This window comes from Punica granatum, chromosome 7 (assembly GCF_007655135.1).
Source record: "Punica granatum isolate Tunisia-2019 chromosome 7, ASM765513v2, whole genome shotgun sequence".
Classification (NCBI taxonomy): Eukaryota; Viridiplantae; Streptophyta; class Magnoliopsida; order Myrtales; family Lythraceae; genus Punica; species Punica granatum.
Genome location: NC_045133.1, coordinates 17512392 through 17527946, shown reverse-complemented (window position 1 = coordinate 17527946; position 15555 = coordinate 17512392). Strand labels below are relative to the sequence as shown.

Sequence of the window (15555 nt, the reverse complement as noted above, 5' to 3'; positions counted from 1 at the left end):
GATTTAGTTGATCCCTCTCGCCCTCAAGAATGTGTGGTGTCAATAAGGAGTTCTTATTGACATCACGTATTGACTATTTAATTTGTGAGTCTGAGATAGCAGATCAAATAAACTCATGAGCTTGTAAGTTTAATTTGTGAAATGGAACTACATATTGATTGTTGCTGATTTTCTTTCTTAATGAGAAGATACTCAATTTTGATTTGGTTTGATTTATGACTATGAAATGTTTGACGGTATCATGTTATCTGATCACTTATTTGAACTCGATACTTGTTAGTAGAAAGAATTTTGGAAAAACTATACTTTTATGCCACTACCTTTGAACGCTTTATTATTTCAATCCACTTTTGTTTTATTCATTTATATCGATCCGATGGTTGTGCTTACTTTTTTTTTGTTTTTCTCTGTTTGCATCTTTTGATTTAATTTCTAGTAGAGAAAATCCATGATTTGATCCTTAACATTAATAACTTTTTCAATTTTGTCATAATTATCTTTTTCTTCAATTCCATTCTTGCATTACTCATTATATTCGCCATATTCTTCTTCTTTAATTTTTTTCAATCATAAGTGCCAAACATGAAACTTTTTGAAATAAAAAAATATTCATTTTTTTAAAACAAAAGATGACCGAAGCTGTAGGGGGAATGAGGGGTTACGGGGGCGTTCTCGGATATCTACCGTAGTGCAGGCCAAGTATGTCTCTCTTCTTTGTGAAAAAAAAAAATTCAAATACTTAAAGTAGATTATATACAAGAGCTACAGAGAAGGGACTGGGGCTCAACACCTACAACCCCATTCAGTGCGAGGTTGTCGGGAGCTCACCTTTGACATTGCTTGTAACTAGCCCCGACCCTAAAAGAGAGGAATAAATGTGAGAACAACCATGATGGTGAGGGCCTATGGCGACATTACCCAAGTAATCGTGGACGATTTTAGGCCCCATCGCTTTGATCCCCCTTCACTATCTCTCTTTAAGAGAGAAGGGGCACAAAACAGAAGGTCATGAACGACCTCACCTGCACATTGGTGTTGGACATTTGCCCTTAATCGATCACTTTTGACCTTGTAATCTCCCTCCTTTTATTTTTTTATTTTTTGTTTTTAATATTATTTTTTTGAAAATATCTTTTATCATAAAAAATATCATATTACATTTTTTTGTGGGAGCAGTTAAACACTATATGACTAAAGAACAAAGTATTTAATATCGAGGGCAAAATTTGAAAAAAAAAAAAAAGGAGGCAGAGAGTTAGAACAAACTACGAAGTTATAAAAGTTGCGGACCAAAACTTACATAATCCCTAATAGATAATTTGATTTATGCATTAAAAAAAAGTACAAAAGGTATCAGATGAATACGGACAAGAAAAAGGAAAAAAGGATTAAGATAGAAAAGCAAGCAAAAATGTTGGATGTAAACAAATAAAAGATAAAGTGGACCAAAATAGAAAGGTGTTCAAAGGTAGTGAGATAAAATTATGAGGTGATGTTTGGTAATAGAATGGAGTTCTTAAACTAGTCTTACTTGCGAGCCTTTTATTTTATATATTTTAATTAATATTTTGTGAATATATTTTAGAAATACAATCAATAGTTTTTTAGTTGATACTTGTTAAATTATATTTATGAACTTACTATTACTGATGGAGAGTAAGTAATATGTGAGAAAATTAAGAATACGTTTAAATTAGTATGGTAGATCATATGATAGGCCTTACTTCTTTTTCTGTTATATTTTATGTATAGTTAATTAGTTATAAATATATAATAATACTATCACACTTATCAGATAACATAATATTATATGTTATATAAAGGTATATAGAGATTTTTAAATAGTTGTATTGCAAATCCAAATTCATGAATATCTCTCTAAGAGAGGTAAAACCCACAAGCATAACATTTATTTCAAATATTATATATGTTGATTATTTGAATCTTTGCATATCTCTATATGTAATCTTACTAATGGTGAAAATATGAATAGACTATCCATAACATGTTGAGGATTTATAAAGGCATAACTTCTGTATATGTTCCTATTAGTTTACTTCAAAGTATTTTATGTATCAAAAGAACCGTGTATGCGTATAATTTTTATATCTATATTTTATTAAATTTCACTTGTTTATACTTATGCGTTTCTTTTAATTAAAGACATTGTCACCGAAAAAAATTAGTACTTGAATGATGACGTGCTTTCTCATTGCAGGTAGGGATGAACCGCGAGGGCTGGGGTGGCAGTTGCCCTCTAAAATTTTGACGTTATATGTAAAATGACAAAATTTTCTTCCATTTTTAGTAAATTACTTATATCCGCCCCTCCTCTGGGACAAAGTCGCTTTCCCTTTTGCACCCCCTAAAGGCTCGCCTCCCTCAACCAAAATCCTAAGGTCCATCCTTGATTGCAGGAGGCTGAACTAATATACAGAGATAGAAATGGGTTGGAAAAAAATTTAATAAGATTGTTTGATTTTCAATAATTTTGATAAAAATTTATGTAGGCATTCAATAAGGAGAATAGAAGAGACAATCAACCATGGAGCAATAATTCACCCAAGACGCTTATGTGGCATGCACTCATTAAACGAATGGAAATCTCCCATCGCACTATGCCTAGGAGTCTAAATTAAATACCTATAATATATGTTAATGTATATATTTAAGTGAGGTTGTGATGATGGTTAAAAAAAGTATGTGTCAGAATTTATTATTAAATAGGAGAAAAAGATAAAAATGTAATGATTGTGTTATTGAATTAATGGAGCAATGGAGTGGAGTGGAAGAATTTATTATTAAAAATTGACTGTAATAATGGTTAGGAAAATATTGAGAAAATTTATTATTAAATATGAGAAAAATACAAAATAGTGATGATTATGTTGTTGAATTTGGAAAATTTTGAGGGGAGTGGAGTTGTAATGGAGTTAAAAGGAAATGATGATTGCGTTATTTATGACTCGTAACTATTAAGGACATATTACAAAGAAGTTACATGGAATATGACGATACCCCGCATATATGTTCCTAATATAACCCTAAGAGTAACCTTGTCTCATCCAGTAACTAAGCCCGTGTTTAGCAATCACGCCACCACATCGTGATCAATTATTTAGGATTAGACTCGGAGTGTGATTTAGTATACAATTATATGGTCAATTATCTGATGGATCATAATTGCCGGGAAAGGAATGTCAAATGTCCATTTGCCGGTTGCCTTCTATTGAGACGACGAGTCGAAAGTTTTATGGATTTTCGAAGAGGGTTTTGTATATTTTTATTTCAACTCTTTGATGTTTCTCTGTCGTATATATAGATTAGAGTATTAATTTTCTAATTATATATTTGTCATGTAGGAGGAATACTAGTTCAATGAGTGGATAGATGGAGAGACTCCTCGGACTAATTAGATTGATTATTAGAAACTTATCGTTGGAAGGGGTATGTAGTAGAACATTATGGAAAAAAGCATGCAGAAAAGGAACGGTATGCTACAGGAAAAGAGACCTTTGCCAACCCTTTTTTGGACCTGTGGCAACCTTGCGGTCGGGAAAAGGTTCTTGATCCATTTCCCGACCCTTTCAGAAGGGTAGGGAGTGGCCCGGTTGGGATAGGCCTGTCCATTTTTAAAAGGGTTGTCACATATCCCACCTATGCCGATCTATCTTTTTGGGTCGGGAAAAAAAAGTCAAGAAAGGCCTCTCCGTGCTGACCGACATGTGGATCGGTCCAAACCACTTTGTGGCGATTGCCAAAGGTAGTCTTGTGGGTCGGCCCAGCATAACCCACACCGACCCTTTTGTGACGGTCGGCATTGCCTAGTCTTTCCCAACCCACAGAAAAGGATCGGTAATGGTCAATACTTGGCCGACCTTAATGAGGGTCGGCCTAAGAATAACCTGTGATGACCCTTTCTATGGAGTCGGCATAGGCATGTCATTCCCAACCATTGTGAGAGTTGGCTCAAACATATTTAAGGCAGCAAATGAAATCTAGGTCCTTTTTGACAACTAGTTATTAACCGGTAATCAATAAGTGAGGCAAATAAACTGGAACCTTCTGACAACTAGTTATTAGCTTGTTATCAGATTACGAGAAGACAAATCAGCATTCGCTAGCTCTGATTATGCTTGAAGCAATTGACAACCGCATAAACAAATATATTTTCCCAAAGTAATATTACATAATTTAATTAAGAATCCATCCATATTACATTACACGACAAATGCCGATCCCTGACGTCTTAAGTTTAAACAGCAAGATAGGCATATTAATCCCAACATGGTCGAACAACGACGTAATGAAAGACAAGCAATTATTGGGTGGTGTCATCATTCGAACCTCTGCGTCCATGCCCATTCAGCTGTGACACTGGTTTAACTTGCGAGCTGTCCACTGCATAAAGATGCACTTAGGGACGTAAAAATCTTGTCCAACTAAGAAAGATTGGAAAACTAATGAAATATAGTAACGTTTCACTTACGGAACTTCCCAGCCTTCAAAAAATCAAAAAATAAGGTATCATATTTCCTCTTCAGTATCTCCTCGGAAGCCTTAAGCACCTTAGTTGCTAAAGCATCTGCCTCCTGGCGAAATTTATCTTCAAGTTTAGCTCGAAGTTCTACTTCACATCGGTGTTGTTCTGCTCGAATGGCTTCCTGATTCCGTTGTTGTTCAGCCCGGATTGCTTCCTCATGCCATTCTTGTTTAGCCTGAAGCGATTCTTCACATTGAACTTGTTCTTCTCGAATTGTTTCCAAATGTTGCTCGTGTTGTTCCCAAAAACCTCTTTCAACTCTCTTTCCAGAGCTGGGCTTGATTAGGTTGTTTGACTTATCGAAGCACCACGCAACCTCGATTGCGTCATCCCACGCCCAAATCCAGTTACCCTTCCATGGTTGTCCGGGCAGAACACTTCTGCGTACACCTCATTTTCCACAGTGACTTTATCAACCATATGCCAGCTGCTTGTGTTTCAGAGAGACGATCCTCGACCCACTTTTTGGCTTGAGTCTGCAATTATAACATGAATGTCAAAGCAAATGAATAATGAAACAAAAGATGTCATAGAGGAAACGATATGTACAAGGATTTGTTCATCATCCTCATTGATTAATGACCCATCGGGATGCTTATGTTGGTATTTGAACCGCTCCAGCCTTGAAGGAGCTCGACCCTCTCTGATTTTTCCTATCAAAATTTAAGCAATCAGAAAATTTATTTCTAAATATAGTTAATCTATATAAAATAAATTGATGATAAAATGTAAAATAGCTAAGAGATTACTTACAAATCTGCGTGCAGGAGTGGAAAAACTCGTAGATCCGGTGGTGTGATGATGCCGCATCTTGCCTCGTAATGCCTTCCCGTGTTTCGATTTCCTCTGTTAACAAATTAATCGGAAACATTATACGATGTTAACAATCTTGGCCGTGATTAAAGTAACAGCCAAACAATATATATGTCATTTTTCCACATACATCTGCCCCTGGGGTTCGGCAATAGTCCACAAATTTCTTCCTCTGAACTTCAGCAACACCAGGGGGCACTCTGATTGAATTTCCTCGATCGAACATCTTTTCTCGACCTTTGGGAGGTATACCGTACTTTTCAAATCATTTCGCTTACGAATCTTGGAACCTGCTCAAGATCTCTTTATCTTCTATATGACATTAGAACTCAAATTTCTCCTGCGAAAAAAAGAATGTCGAATTAGTAAAATTACCATATGAAGCATGAGATGATGTTGTCCAATAACCAAGACAAGATATCATAACCTCCGACGTTACACGAATGATCTTCAAAATGTTGTCCTTTATACATTTTGGGACTTTTCCCCAATGTTCGGTATCCACAGGGCACAAATTTCCATTCTGGACTATCGTCCTAATGAACTTTGCCAGCAATGAAGCTTCCCTCTCAACAGGATGGCCATACTCATCGAGTTCAACAATTATACGTTCGCCCGGAGGAAGATTCCAAATATCTCCCACACTCGTTTTTCCTCGTTTTCTCACTTGTGGATCTGCACGCATAACTATAGAAGTTTTTTTTTTTTGGATAAATAATAAAAGGGTTTTTCAATTGCATACTAATATATTGTGAACATAAGTATATCCATATGTGTAATTACATAATGAATGAAAATTGAAGAATCATACGTACCGGTTGGAGTCTCTGGTACTTCTTCCTCGTATGAATCCAGCGGTTGAGTTTCGATATCATCAATGGGCACATTCCTTGACGCGTTTGAGCCGGTGGAAGCTTCAATCGCGGAAGTAAGGCGTGATCCTCGTAGAGTTCGTCTTTTCTTCATATAGAAAATGCAAGCACTAGTGTACGAGCTGAGCTACAATAAAGAAATATGAATTTACACGGCATTATCTATATACTCCAACAATACAAAACTAATAAATAACTAATAGACACTCAGCTGATAACTTGCTGCAAGACCGGTAATTCAATCCAATTCAATAACACATAAAAAGAAACCAACCTAACATATAAACCGATAATATTTACAAGTCCGACATGCCTAATTAATTAGGTGAAAATTGGCACCCAAATATTTACATCGGCTCTTCGATCTTGTTTTTATTTTTTTATTTTGTTAAATAGACAAATAATTTAATGAAAAAATAATAATGTAATTAACTTTAAAAAAAGTGATTATAAATAATGTCATTAATCTAAAAAATAGAAAAAAGAGTTTGGGGAGAGAGTGCAAAAAAATTAATTTAATTGATTAAATTTAAATTTAAATGATAAAAATAAAAGAATTTTTTTATTTAGGTGAAAGAGCCATTGCAATTTCGTTAATGTAATTACAATTGATTATTTATGATTTATACTATATAAATACATAATTATTCATATATATAATTTAAATAATGTGTGGCTCAACTGGCACTCAAAGTGGGCGCCAACCATTAAAGTGTATTTTCAGGTGACTTTTTTAATATTAGTGCCATGTATTTTGACATGATGCCAATATGGCATGTGTGGAGCCCGAAATAACACAAAAAAGAGTGCCTCCCATTGGATTTGTCCTAGGACCCCCTTTCTCATGAAATCTTTTTGGTCACGTAAGAAATGAAAGCCAGCAGCATTGTCTTGGGACAAGGAGATTGGGGAGAGAGTACAACAACAAATTATCACTACACAAAAGCGATTGTACTGTTTTTTATTTTTATTTTTCGGTAAGCAATATATTTTCGTACGAAAGGAATTGATATGTCATCCAATTCATTGATGACAACCTAGTCAGTGACGAATTATTTGTTTAGTAAAGAAAAAAAGGGTTTCTGAGAATGAAATAGATACTTGAGTGAAATGGCTATAATGATTATTATGGATAGCATTGTTATACTATCTGACCTTGACGAAAACATTGACCATCGGAGATGTGGAGACACCTCCAGCGATCGGGTTTGGCGTGCGAGCCGACCGGCTGAACTCCCCTCAACCTTTCCCAGACTTTACAAATGGAGTTTTTTGGTATGGAAATACATAGTAGGAGGAGGATCTAACTGTAAGATAAGGAGTTTCAAAACGAAGAGTGCCCAAAAATCTGCCTGAAATTGCATATATTGCTTATATTTGCTTCCCTTGGTCCCATAAGAAGATGCTGAAGACCAGAGAAATATCAAGAGCTTGGTAGATCTGCATCGTGTAAATTTTTCACTTAAATCTACACGGACTTAAGGTTGTGATGACTCACTCCGAGCCCCTATAAACATAAGGGCAACCGAGACAAAACTTTTTAAGCCGATCTGCAACTCATAAGTTTAAGCTGATAGATTGCTGGATATAAGCCCGTGGTTTCTTTCTCAATTTTTTTGTGTGGGACAACATATCTCAACACCCGTCCTCACGTGCCAATGTGTGGTCCAGCATGTGCCACGTATTCTTAAACACCCGCCCTCAACAATTGACCCCGAGCCAGACATCATCTTTCGTGCTCGGGCGAGGGGGACAAACACCAAACTAATCTCAAGCTCCACACTCAGGCCTAACTAGAGATGCACCTTTAACTGCATCGGAATTGGATTGGGCTACTCTCAGGCCTAACTAATATGAGGCGCATTCTTGACTGCCTCGAAACTGAAGCTAGCGCGATGTGAGCCCACATGTGTGCACAAAAGCATAATTCGCTCTGATACCATGTAAAATTCTCACTTGGACTTAACGGACTTAAGCCCATCTATAATCCAAAAATTTAAGCTGATAGGTTGCTAGATCCAAACCTCATATAAGCTTGTGATTTCTTTCTTAATTTCCTTCCTTCCTTCCTTTTCTCCGTCCTGTAGGAGGAGGAAGCATATACTGGGACTCCTCATTCGACCCAATAATGATTGCTCTGGAGGAATTGTCTTTGACCGTACAGAAAATTGGAGAACAAGTAACAAGATTTAGTCCAATCCAAGGCAAAATTATACCCATTTGGAACTTGATCAACTGAAATTACCTATGATCATGCAGAAGTGGCAATACGAGTCATGGGGCGGAGCCTCTTATACTTTAATAGTACCGTTAGCACAATCCAAAGCCTCGAACGTCATATAGTGAATGAGAAGACTACAACGTTCAGAATTCGACTTCAAAGATCAGGGACGGCTCAAAATACTTAAGCTTAAGTTGTTGGTAATCCCATAGATGAGTCTTTATTAATCACTTTACAAACTCTTCTCCCAGCAATGTAGGATTTTAGGGGTTTATAATATCCCCCACTCAAAGACTTGAAGTCCTCATCAAGCTAGTCAAACAAATCATATCTAGAACCAAGACATTTTACAAGGCATGTGTGGTTCTAGAGGTGGCTCCTACGTTTCAAGAGGTGGCTCTCACCCAATTCATCGGGTGTAGCACTTTATCTGCATAGCATTTAGTTCCCACAATTCTGGCCGGTGCACTGTTTTGATACCATTTGCAACCACCAGACCCAATCTACGGGACTGGCTCAGCAACTTGTCAATGAGCCTAACCATCAGCCCAAAATGCTTAAGCCTAAGTTGCTGGTAATTTCATATGCGGCTCTTTATTAACCATTTTACTAACTTTTCTCCTATCAATGTGAGATTTTAGGGTATTGCAATAATCCCAGCCAATTTTTTTATTAAACAACCAAAGATATATCTAGCTGTAGAACTAGATTCGTTTGTGTTACTATTCAACAATGCAAAATAGTCGAGGTAACGACGATTCAAATGTTAGGACCAAGTATGAACAACTAGTCAATTCAAACGAATGAACGGATCACAGCGTACTAAATGCCAACCTAGGGGAAGTCACCGTAGCCTATAGATCCATCAACGTCTCTCTTTGTAATCACAACTACCATTGCACTTTGAGACATCATTGCTTGCATCAATAGTCACCATGTCCTTACTTAATATATCACGACTAATCTCACCAGCATAGTTGGTGGCTATTGAGTCTCAATCGGCCATATATTTCCTATGTTTTCCATTTCTTTGCCCGCATATTTGAGTACTAATGCTTCCAAAGCAAATTGCCACTGCTCCTGCTAAGATTTTCCATAGCCAAAATGCTCACCCCCACGCATTCTCCCGAGGAGGTTCATGATTTTCCTTTTATTATTTTAATTTATAAATTTAAAAATAATTTTTGTTTCAAAATCACAACATTTTCATGGAGAATTGAGCGGTAGAATTATAAGAAATGTTTAATATTAAGGAAATTTTTTTAAAAAGGAATTAGGATGAGAAAAGTAGTTACAAAAAGGTTTAGGACCCAAATTAAAAATTTTCCTAAGAAAAAAGTTGAAAAAGGATGATAATATAAAAGTTTTCAAAGATATTGGATGAACATAAACCCAAAAGAGGAATTGAAACATAAAATTTCTTATAACTATAGGATGTAAATGATAAAAAAAATTAGAAATTCGATTAAACAGAAATGCAGCCAAATCTAAAGAACCAAAAGTACAGTTTTCCTTCTTTTACATTACCGATGTCCTTTGACATTGACCTTGTCGATCCCTCTGCGGGATATTCATTGGAAGAGTTTGAGACGGCTAAATTCTTCAAAATCCAAACCATTTAAAAAAAGGGGTTGGCTTCCAAACCCTTTCTAAACCCATTAAGAAATTTAAAGAAAATTCTCAAGCCCTTCCTTCTAATTTAATGGGTTCCCACTGAGAACGCTTCTTTTACCCTCTAATGCACTCGTAGCCTTTATAAGAAACCTAAATAACAGAGACCAGGAATGAATATTTAACCACAATAGTTTCATGAATAAAAGCATCAATTAAATTAATGCGAAAGAGTTTCATCTCATTGAGTTTCTACAACACAATCCATAATAAGTTAAAATAATTCACTTAATTAAACACGTAAAACTCCTTAACCCTTCTCTACAAGCTCTAATATTTTCATCGACATATTCTTTCGACGCATCGAAAACACCATACATTCCACCACAACCAGCGCCTATGCAAAAAGAGAGAGACATTCAAAGAATGAACTGAATTAACTATACAAATTTCATATTTTAAAGAAGTTCATAGCTTACCTCCTAATTGAAGGTTAATTTGTAAAATTAAAAAATGAATGGGATATTTTAATAATTTTTGCTTTAACGGGTTTGAGATGGGTTTTAGAGCGAAATACCGGATCCATCCCACGACAGGGTTTTAAAGAAAAATCTACACATTATTCCCATGTCCCAATAGTCAAAACCATTTTATTGCCTGTCGGGTCTTGAAAAGATCAAAACATGTTTACGCACAATGGTGTCGGAGTAAAACCCGAATGGGCCCGACCCGCGAGAAGGGGAAATCCTGAGAGCACGAGACCACGTGATAACACACGTGTCTAATTTTAAAAAGTTGGCCCAAGATTTTGACTTCTTCTTGTTGCCACAGACCAATGATACGCCGCCACGTAACACTCCAATTGCGTCCCCATATTCATAACCTGAACCTCGCCCCTCTCTCTCTCTTTCTCTCCATCTCTCTCCCCGCCACCACCACCCCCCCTCTCTGACCCTCATCGGGCCGTCGACAGCAATCGCCGTCGATTATGTTCGCGGCCATCATATAGCCCGGAATCTGAGATCAAATATCAGTACCCAGTGAGTTCCTATCCTCTAATTTGATCAAAGTCGATGTTTTTCGAGCTTCGGCTTTGTCAATTTCGCGCTTGAATTGAAATTTAGGGTTGTGGGTTCTCTCTCCTCTTTCTCGTTGTTTAAAGATATATAAAGCTGAGACAATTTTGGGTTTGTCTTGTTCTGTTCATATTCTACTGCAAAGATTTGATCTTGAGTCCAAGGTTCTGCTGTTGCCATGCTTTTTGGTTTCCTTGAGGTTAGGAGAATAGGCAGAGTGTCAGCAATGGTGAAGTGTTTTATGTATGAGGACTGGGAGCAGTGGTGGTTGGGGATTGACATTGTCGAGGAAAGGGAAGTAAATCCCTGGAAGCTATTCCAAGCCTTTGCCCTGTGGTAATCGCATTGTGGAGTGAGGCATTGCAGATGATTCGGGTGCTTAACGATGCTTGTGACACAAGTCAATCTTTGCCCAAAACAAAGCAAAAGACAAAGAGAGATAGTTGTGGTTTTTCACAAAAAATAAATGAGATGAATTTATTTTACTTGTTGGCACAATCTCTATAGTTGAGAGGAATGCTGGAGCAGAATTGATCATCACGTCTTAATTTGCAGTACCTAGTTTAGATGGTGCAAGTGGTATTTGTGCCTTCTCTTTACTATATTTCTTGGGATTTCTTAAGATAGTTACTTTAACAATGAATATATGTTCATGAATGATCTGATTCTTGCGGCAGTGGATCTTGCGGGTGACTTTAATCAAGAAGTGATGGTGGATGTGGAGAATTGCAGTAGAGAAGCTGACGCAAATGGAATTGGTGGAAGTTCGATAGAAGGAGGAGAGTATCGGGGGGTAGTGGATGTAAAGATCGATGAAGATTCTCTAGAACGAGATGAAATGCCTGAGGCAGTCCCTGCGGCAACTGCAGGGCCCTCTGGAGACGAACCCTTCATCGGGCAGGAGTTTGACTCAGAAGCAGCAGCCCACGCATTCTACAACACATATGCTACTCGGGTAGGGTTCATTGTCCGGGTCAGCAAGCTCTCAAGATCAAGGCGAGATGGGTCCGCCATTGGGCGAGCCTTCGTATGCAACAGAGAAGGCTTCAGGATGCCTGACAAACGGGAGAAGATTGTGAGGCAGAGGGCAGAGACGAGGGTTGGCTGCAGGGCAATGATACTGGTGAGGAAGGTCGAGTCAGGGAAGTGGGTTGTTACCAAGTTTGTGAAGGAGCACACCCATCAGTTAACGCCTGGGAAAGGCCGGAGAGACTGCATTTACGATCAATACCCGGTGAGCTTATATACTTCTTATTCTTCATTGTCAGTGATTGTTGTGTTATGGCTCATTAAGAACGCTTGTACTGGCATTTAAAAAGATTGCAGTTCCATAATGATGCGATTCCCGCAAAAAATGACGAGACCCGACAGCAAATTGAAATGAAAATGATAGGATAAACCTGATTTGGAGCTTGATGCTCTGATACCAAATGATGATATATTCTCTTGATCTTCAACAAATATTCTAGAAACTTCTAGAAAATGACATTATAATGGGATTAATTCTCTGCATCATAGACTTGGCTGGAATCTTCTAGAACTTGAATCATGTTGATGCATCTTTGTTGATCAAGTGGTTCATGTCCAATGGGCCTCCACGAATTTGCTTGAGTCCAAACCTCTTGAATCAGGCTGTTGAGTTATCTTTAAATTTATTTGTTCGTGCTCTTGTAACCGGTCCAATTGGAACTTGAACTAAATCCCTTGAAGTCGTGCTACGATTTACATGACATGACACTATTATTCCCGTGTTATGTCCATTCCTGTGTACTTGTCAACAATCTTGGTATGAACTGCGCTATAATGGTTCATATGCTTCCCATGATTAGCAATTTTTCTATAAGTTGAAGGTAAAACAACTTGAGCTTGACTTGAAGTTACCAACTGGACCACCCTGACTTTCCAATCCAACATGAAGGTGAACATTTTAAATTAAAATCACCACCACCATATGATCTGTTTTACCTATGAAAGAATTATATTTATGTTGATGGACATTTTGTTGTGCTTGGCTTCAGTCCAAATTTTGGCAGATTTGGCTTGGTAACATGATTAATGGCCAAAGATGAAGTCTGGAGTTATCCGGTTATAAGTAACTTAGTGAATCCCTTACTCATAATTGCGCCGTTTTGAGTGTAGATGCTTTTGGCTATGTTTACGTTTCTTTGAACAGCTGTTATATAAATGTTTAGTGGGAGAACTTACACAAATCATTTTGAAGTGGAACTTCACAATGGCAATCTCTCTATTCACATGCTTCAGTTATTTTCTTACTTAACTGAGCTGTGTAAGAATAATTTTACAAATGGTTGACAACTTTAATATATGCGTATACATGCAAATTCTTCTTCCTCTTCGTGCACATATCGTTCGGATGTGTCTTAAGATTTCATTTTACTGAGTTTGTTTTTCACTGCTTGGATACATTCTAGAAATGTTAAACTCAGATCAGTTGTTTCTTTTTGTTAAATATCCAAAAGAAATTTGCTTTGTGTTATTATCCTTATCACAGGTGGCAGTGAGAGTTCATATTAACTGTGTCAGACCTGTATTGTGATCCATGGCACTTCCGGTCGATGCCAAATAAGTCATATTTTTGCCAATGCATGGGACAACTAATTAATCTTTAGAAGAGATCGAATCATGTTGGTTGTGAATCAAATGTGCCTGTGCTGTATTGCCATCATTTCCTTATAGCAAGTTCATGTTAGTTTCAAGTGGCGGCGTAATGCTGCATTAGAAACTGCCAAGCCTGGTTCAAACTATTTGAGGAATGACCATCACGGGAAAGTCTCTCTTTTATTGCGATGAAGAGCTTTACATTAATCCTTTGATAACAATATTTTTTTTTTTTTATTCTTCCGATCGTGCAGAATGAGCATGACAAGATACGTGAGCTATCCCAGCAGTTGGCGATTGAGAAGAAGCGGGCGGCCACGTACAAGAGACACCTTGAGCTTCTCTTCGAGCACATAGAGGGCCACAACGAGAGCCTTGCGAAGAGGATCCAGCACATAGTTGAGAACGTGAGAGAAATCGAAACTAAAGATCATCAGCAACAGCAGCAGCAGCAGCAGAGTCTTAGATGATGATGATGATGATGATGGTGATGATTGGAGATATACCTCCTTTTGAATTTGTACAATCAGTGAACCATTTGGGGTTCTCTTTCTTTTTTTACTTTTTCTCTTTTTATTTTTTTTTAGGATTTTCTCTGATTTTCCTTTGCCCCCCCCCCCCTTTTTGTGTAGGAAATAATATATTGTCCACAATTGTAGCTTTGGAAGGTTTTTATTCTTCTTTTTTTTTTTCAATTTTTTTCCTTTATTTACTTTTTTTTCTTTTTATATATGTACATAATTTTTAGTTTGGGAAACTGTTCATATTAAGATTGTCCTTCTGCTAGTCATACAAGGATCCTTAAAATTCGATGACATCCGATGTGCTCTCAGTACAACTTGCTCTCTCCCCCTCTTTGACACTTGAACTCTAGAGCCGAACCGATAATTGTATCGGTATTTCCAGTGGCTGCTGGCCCCTACCCAACAGCATTTGCGAACTGCACATCTTAATTGTTAAGTATTGAATTGATATATTTGGTATGTCTCATGGTGGCAACGGGGATTGCAATACTATACGCCGTACTATGGACTGTTAAGAAATAGAAGTACATTTTAATTATTTGTGTCGAATAATGTTTAACTCGTCACTGTATTATCGTTCTGATTATGCAGCAAGGTGAAATGAAAACACAAACCTAGCGAAGTCAGCTAACGCAATCAGGGAATGATGCAGCCTTAGTGACAAGTCTTGATGTGTACACAAATTTATCGAGTCCGGATCATGGATTTTTAGCAACAACCTATCTCGCCAACAATCTATCGCGCCAACAAATCACTAACATGTCATAGACCGGGTTACTTGGCTGCCCCTTATTATCATAAACTAGATGGACAAATTGCCTAGTCAGTGGATAAAACGTCTATGCATACACATATAAGGAAGAGCCATGCATGCATGGCCTGTCAATCAATCAAATGTTGTTTTATCCAATAATACTTAAACCGGAAAAGGCCCTAGAGGTGTGTAACGTGTAACATTTAATTTCCAGAAATGTCGTTCAAAAAATAAAATAAAAAAAAACATGAACCACTAAATTATAGGTACTATCGTAATTTCATGTCATAACTATCCTATTACTTCTCCCCCTCCGACAACTCTCTCCATCTCTCACCTCTCTTTTCATGCCATGAACGTAACTCTCTTTCTCGCCCTCTCTTTTCTCTCCTCACCAATACAATTCAACATCATCAAAAAAATAATAATTAATTATATATTTCACCAGAATTTATATTTTAATATATAAAATATAAATAAAAAGTATTTTATAATACGATGCATGTAGAGCGGATATATAAA

The 15555-nt window shown here is 37.2% G+C and overlaps 1 protein-coding gene and 1 long non-coding RNA gene across 3 annotated transcripts; one reads left to right on the top strand and one right to left on the bottom strand.

The window, feature by feature from the left end:
* Window positions 1–4176: 4176 nt before the first annotated feature.
* On the bottom strand, window positions 4177–6371 carry LOC116213365. Of its 2 annotated transcripts, XR_004158074.1 has the most exons (7): window positions 6172–6370; window positions 5784–6031; window positions 5487–5696; window positions 5297–5389; window positions 5093–5196; window positions 4490–5019; window positions 4177–4401 (listed from the first exon to the last, which is right to left on the bottom strand). It is a non-coding gene; the product is annotated as an uncharacterized LOC116213365 (long non-coding RNA). The 2 variants fall into 2 exon arrangements; XR_004158073.1 differs by having other exon boundaries at window positions 5487–6031; window positions 6172–6371.
* Window positions 6372–10945: 4574 nt separating this feature from the next.
* On the top strand, window positions 10946–14545 carry LOC116215628 (protein FAR1-RELATED SEQUENCE 12). The gene is made up of 3 exons (XM_031551410.1): window positions 10946–11100; window positions 11814–12370; window positions 14010–14545. Coding segments are annotated over exons 1-3 (774 nt in total). The 5' UTR covers window positions 10946–11099; the 3' UTR covers window positions 14226–14545.
* The last annotated feature ends 1010 nt before the right edge of the window (window positions 14546–15555 follow it).

Coding starts and splice junctions, on each gene's coding strand:
- LOC116215628 (XM_031551410.1), top strand. Junction 12,371..14,009: donor GCATTTACGATCAATACCCG/GTGAGCTTATAT, acceptor CCGATCGTGCAG/AATGAGCATGACAAGATACG.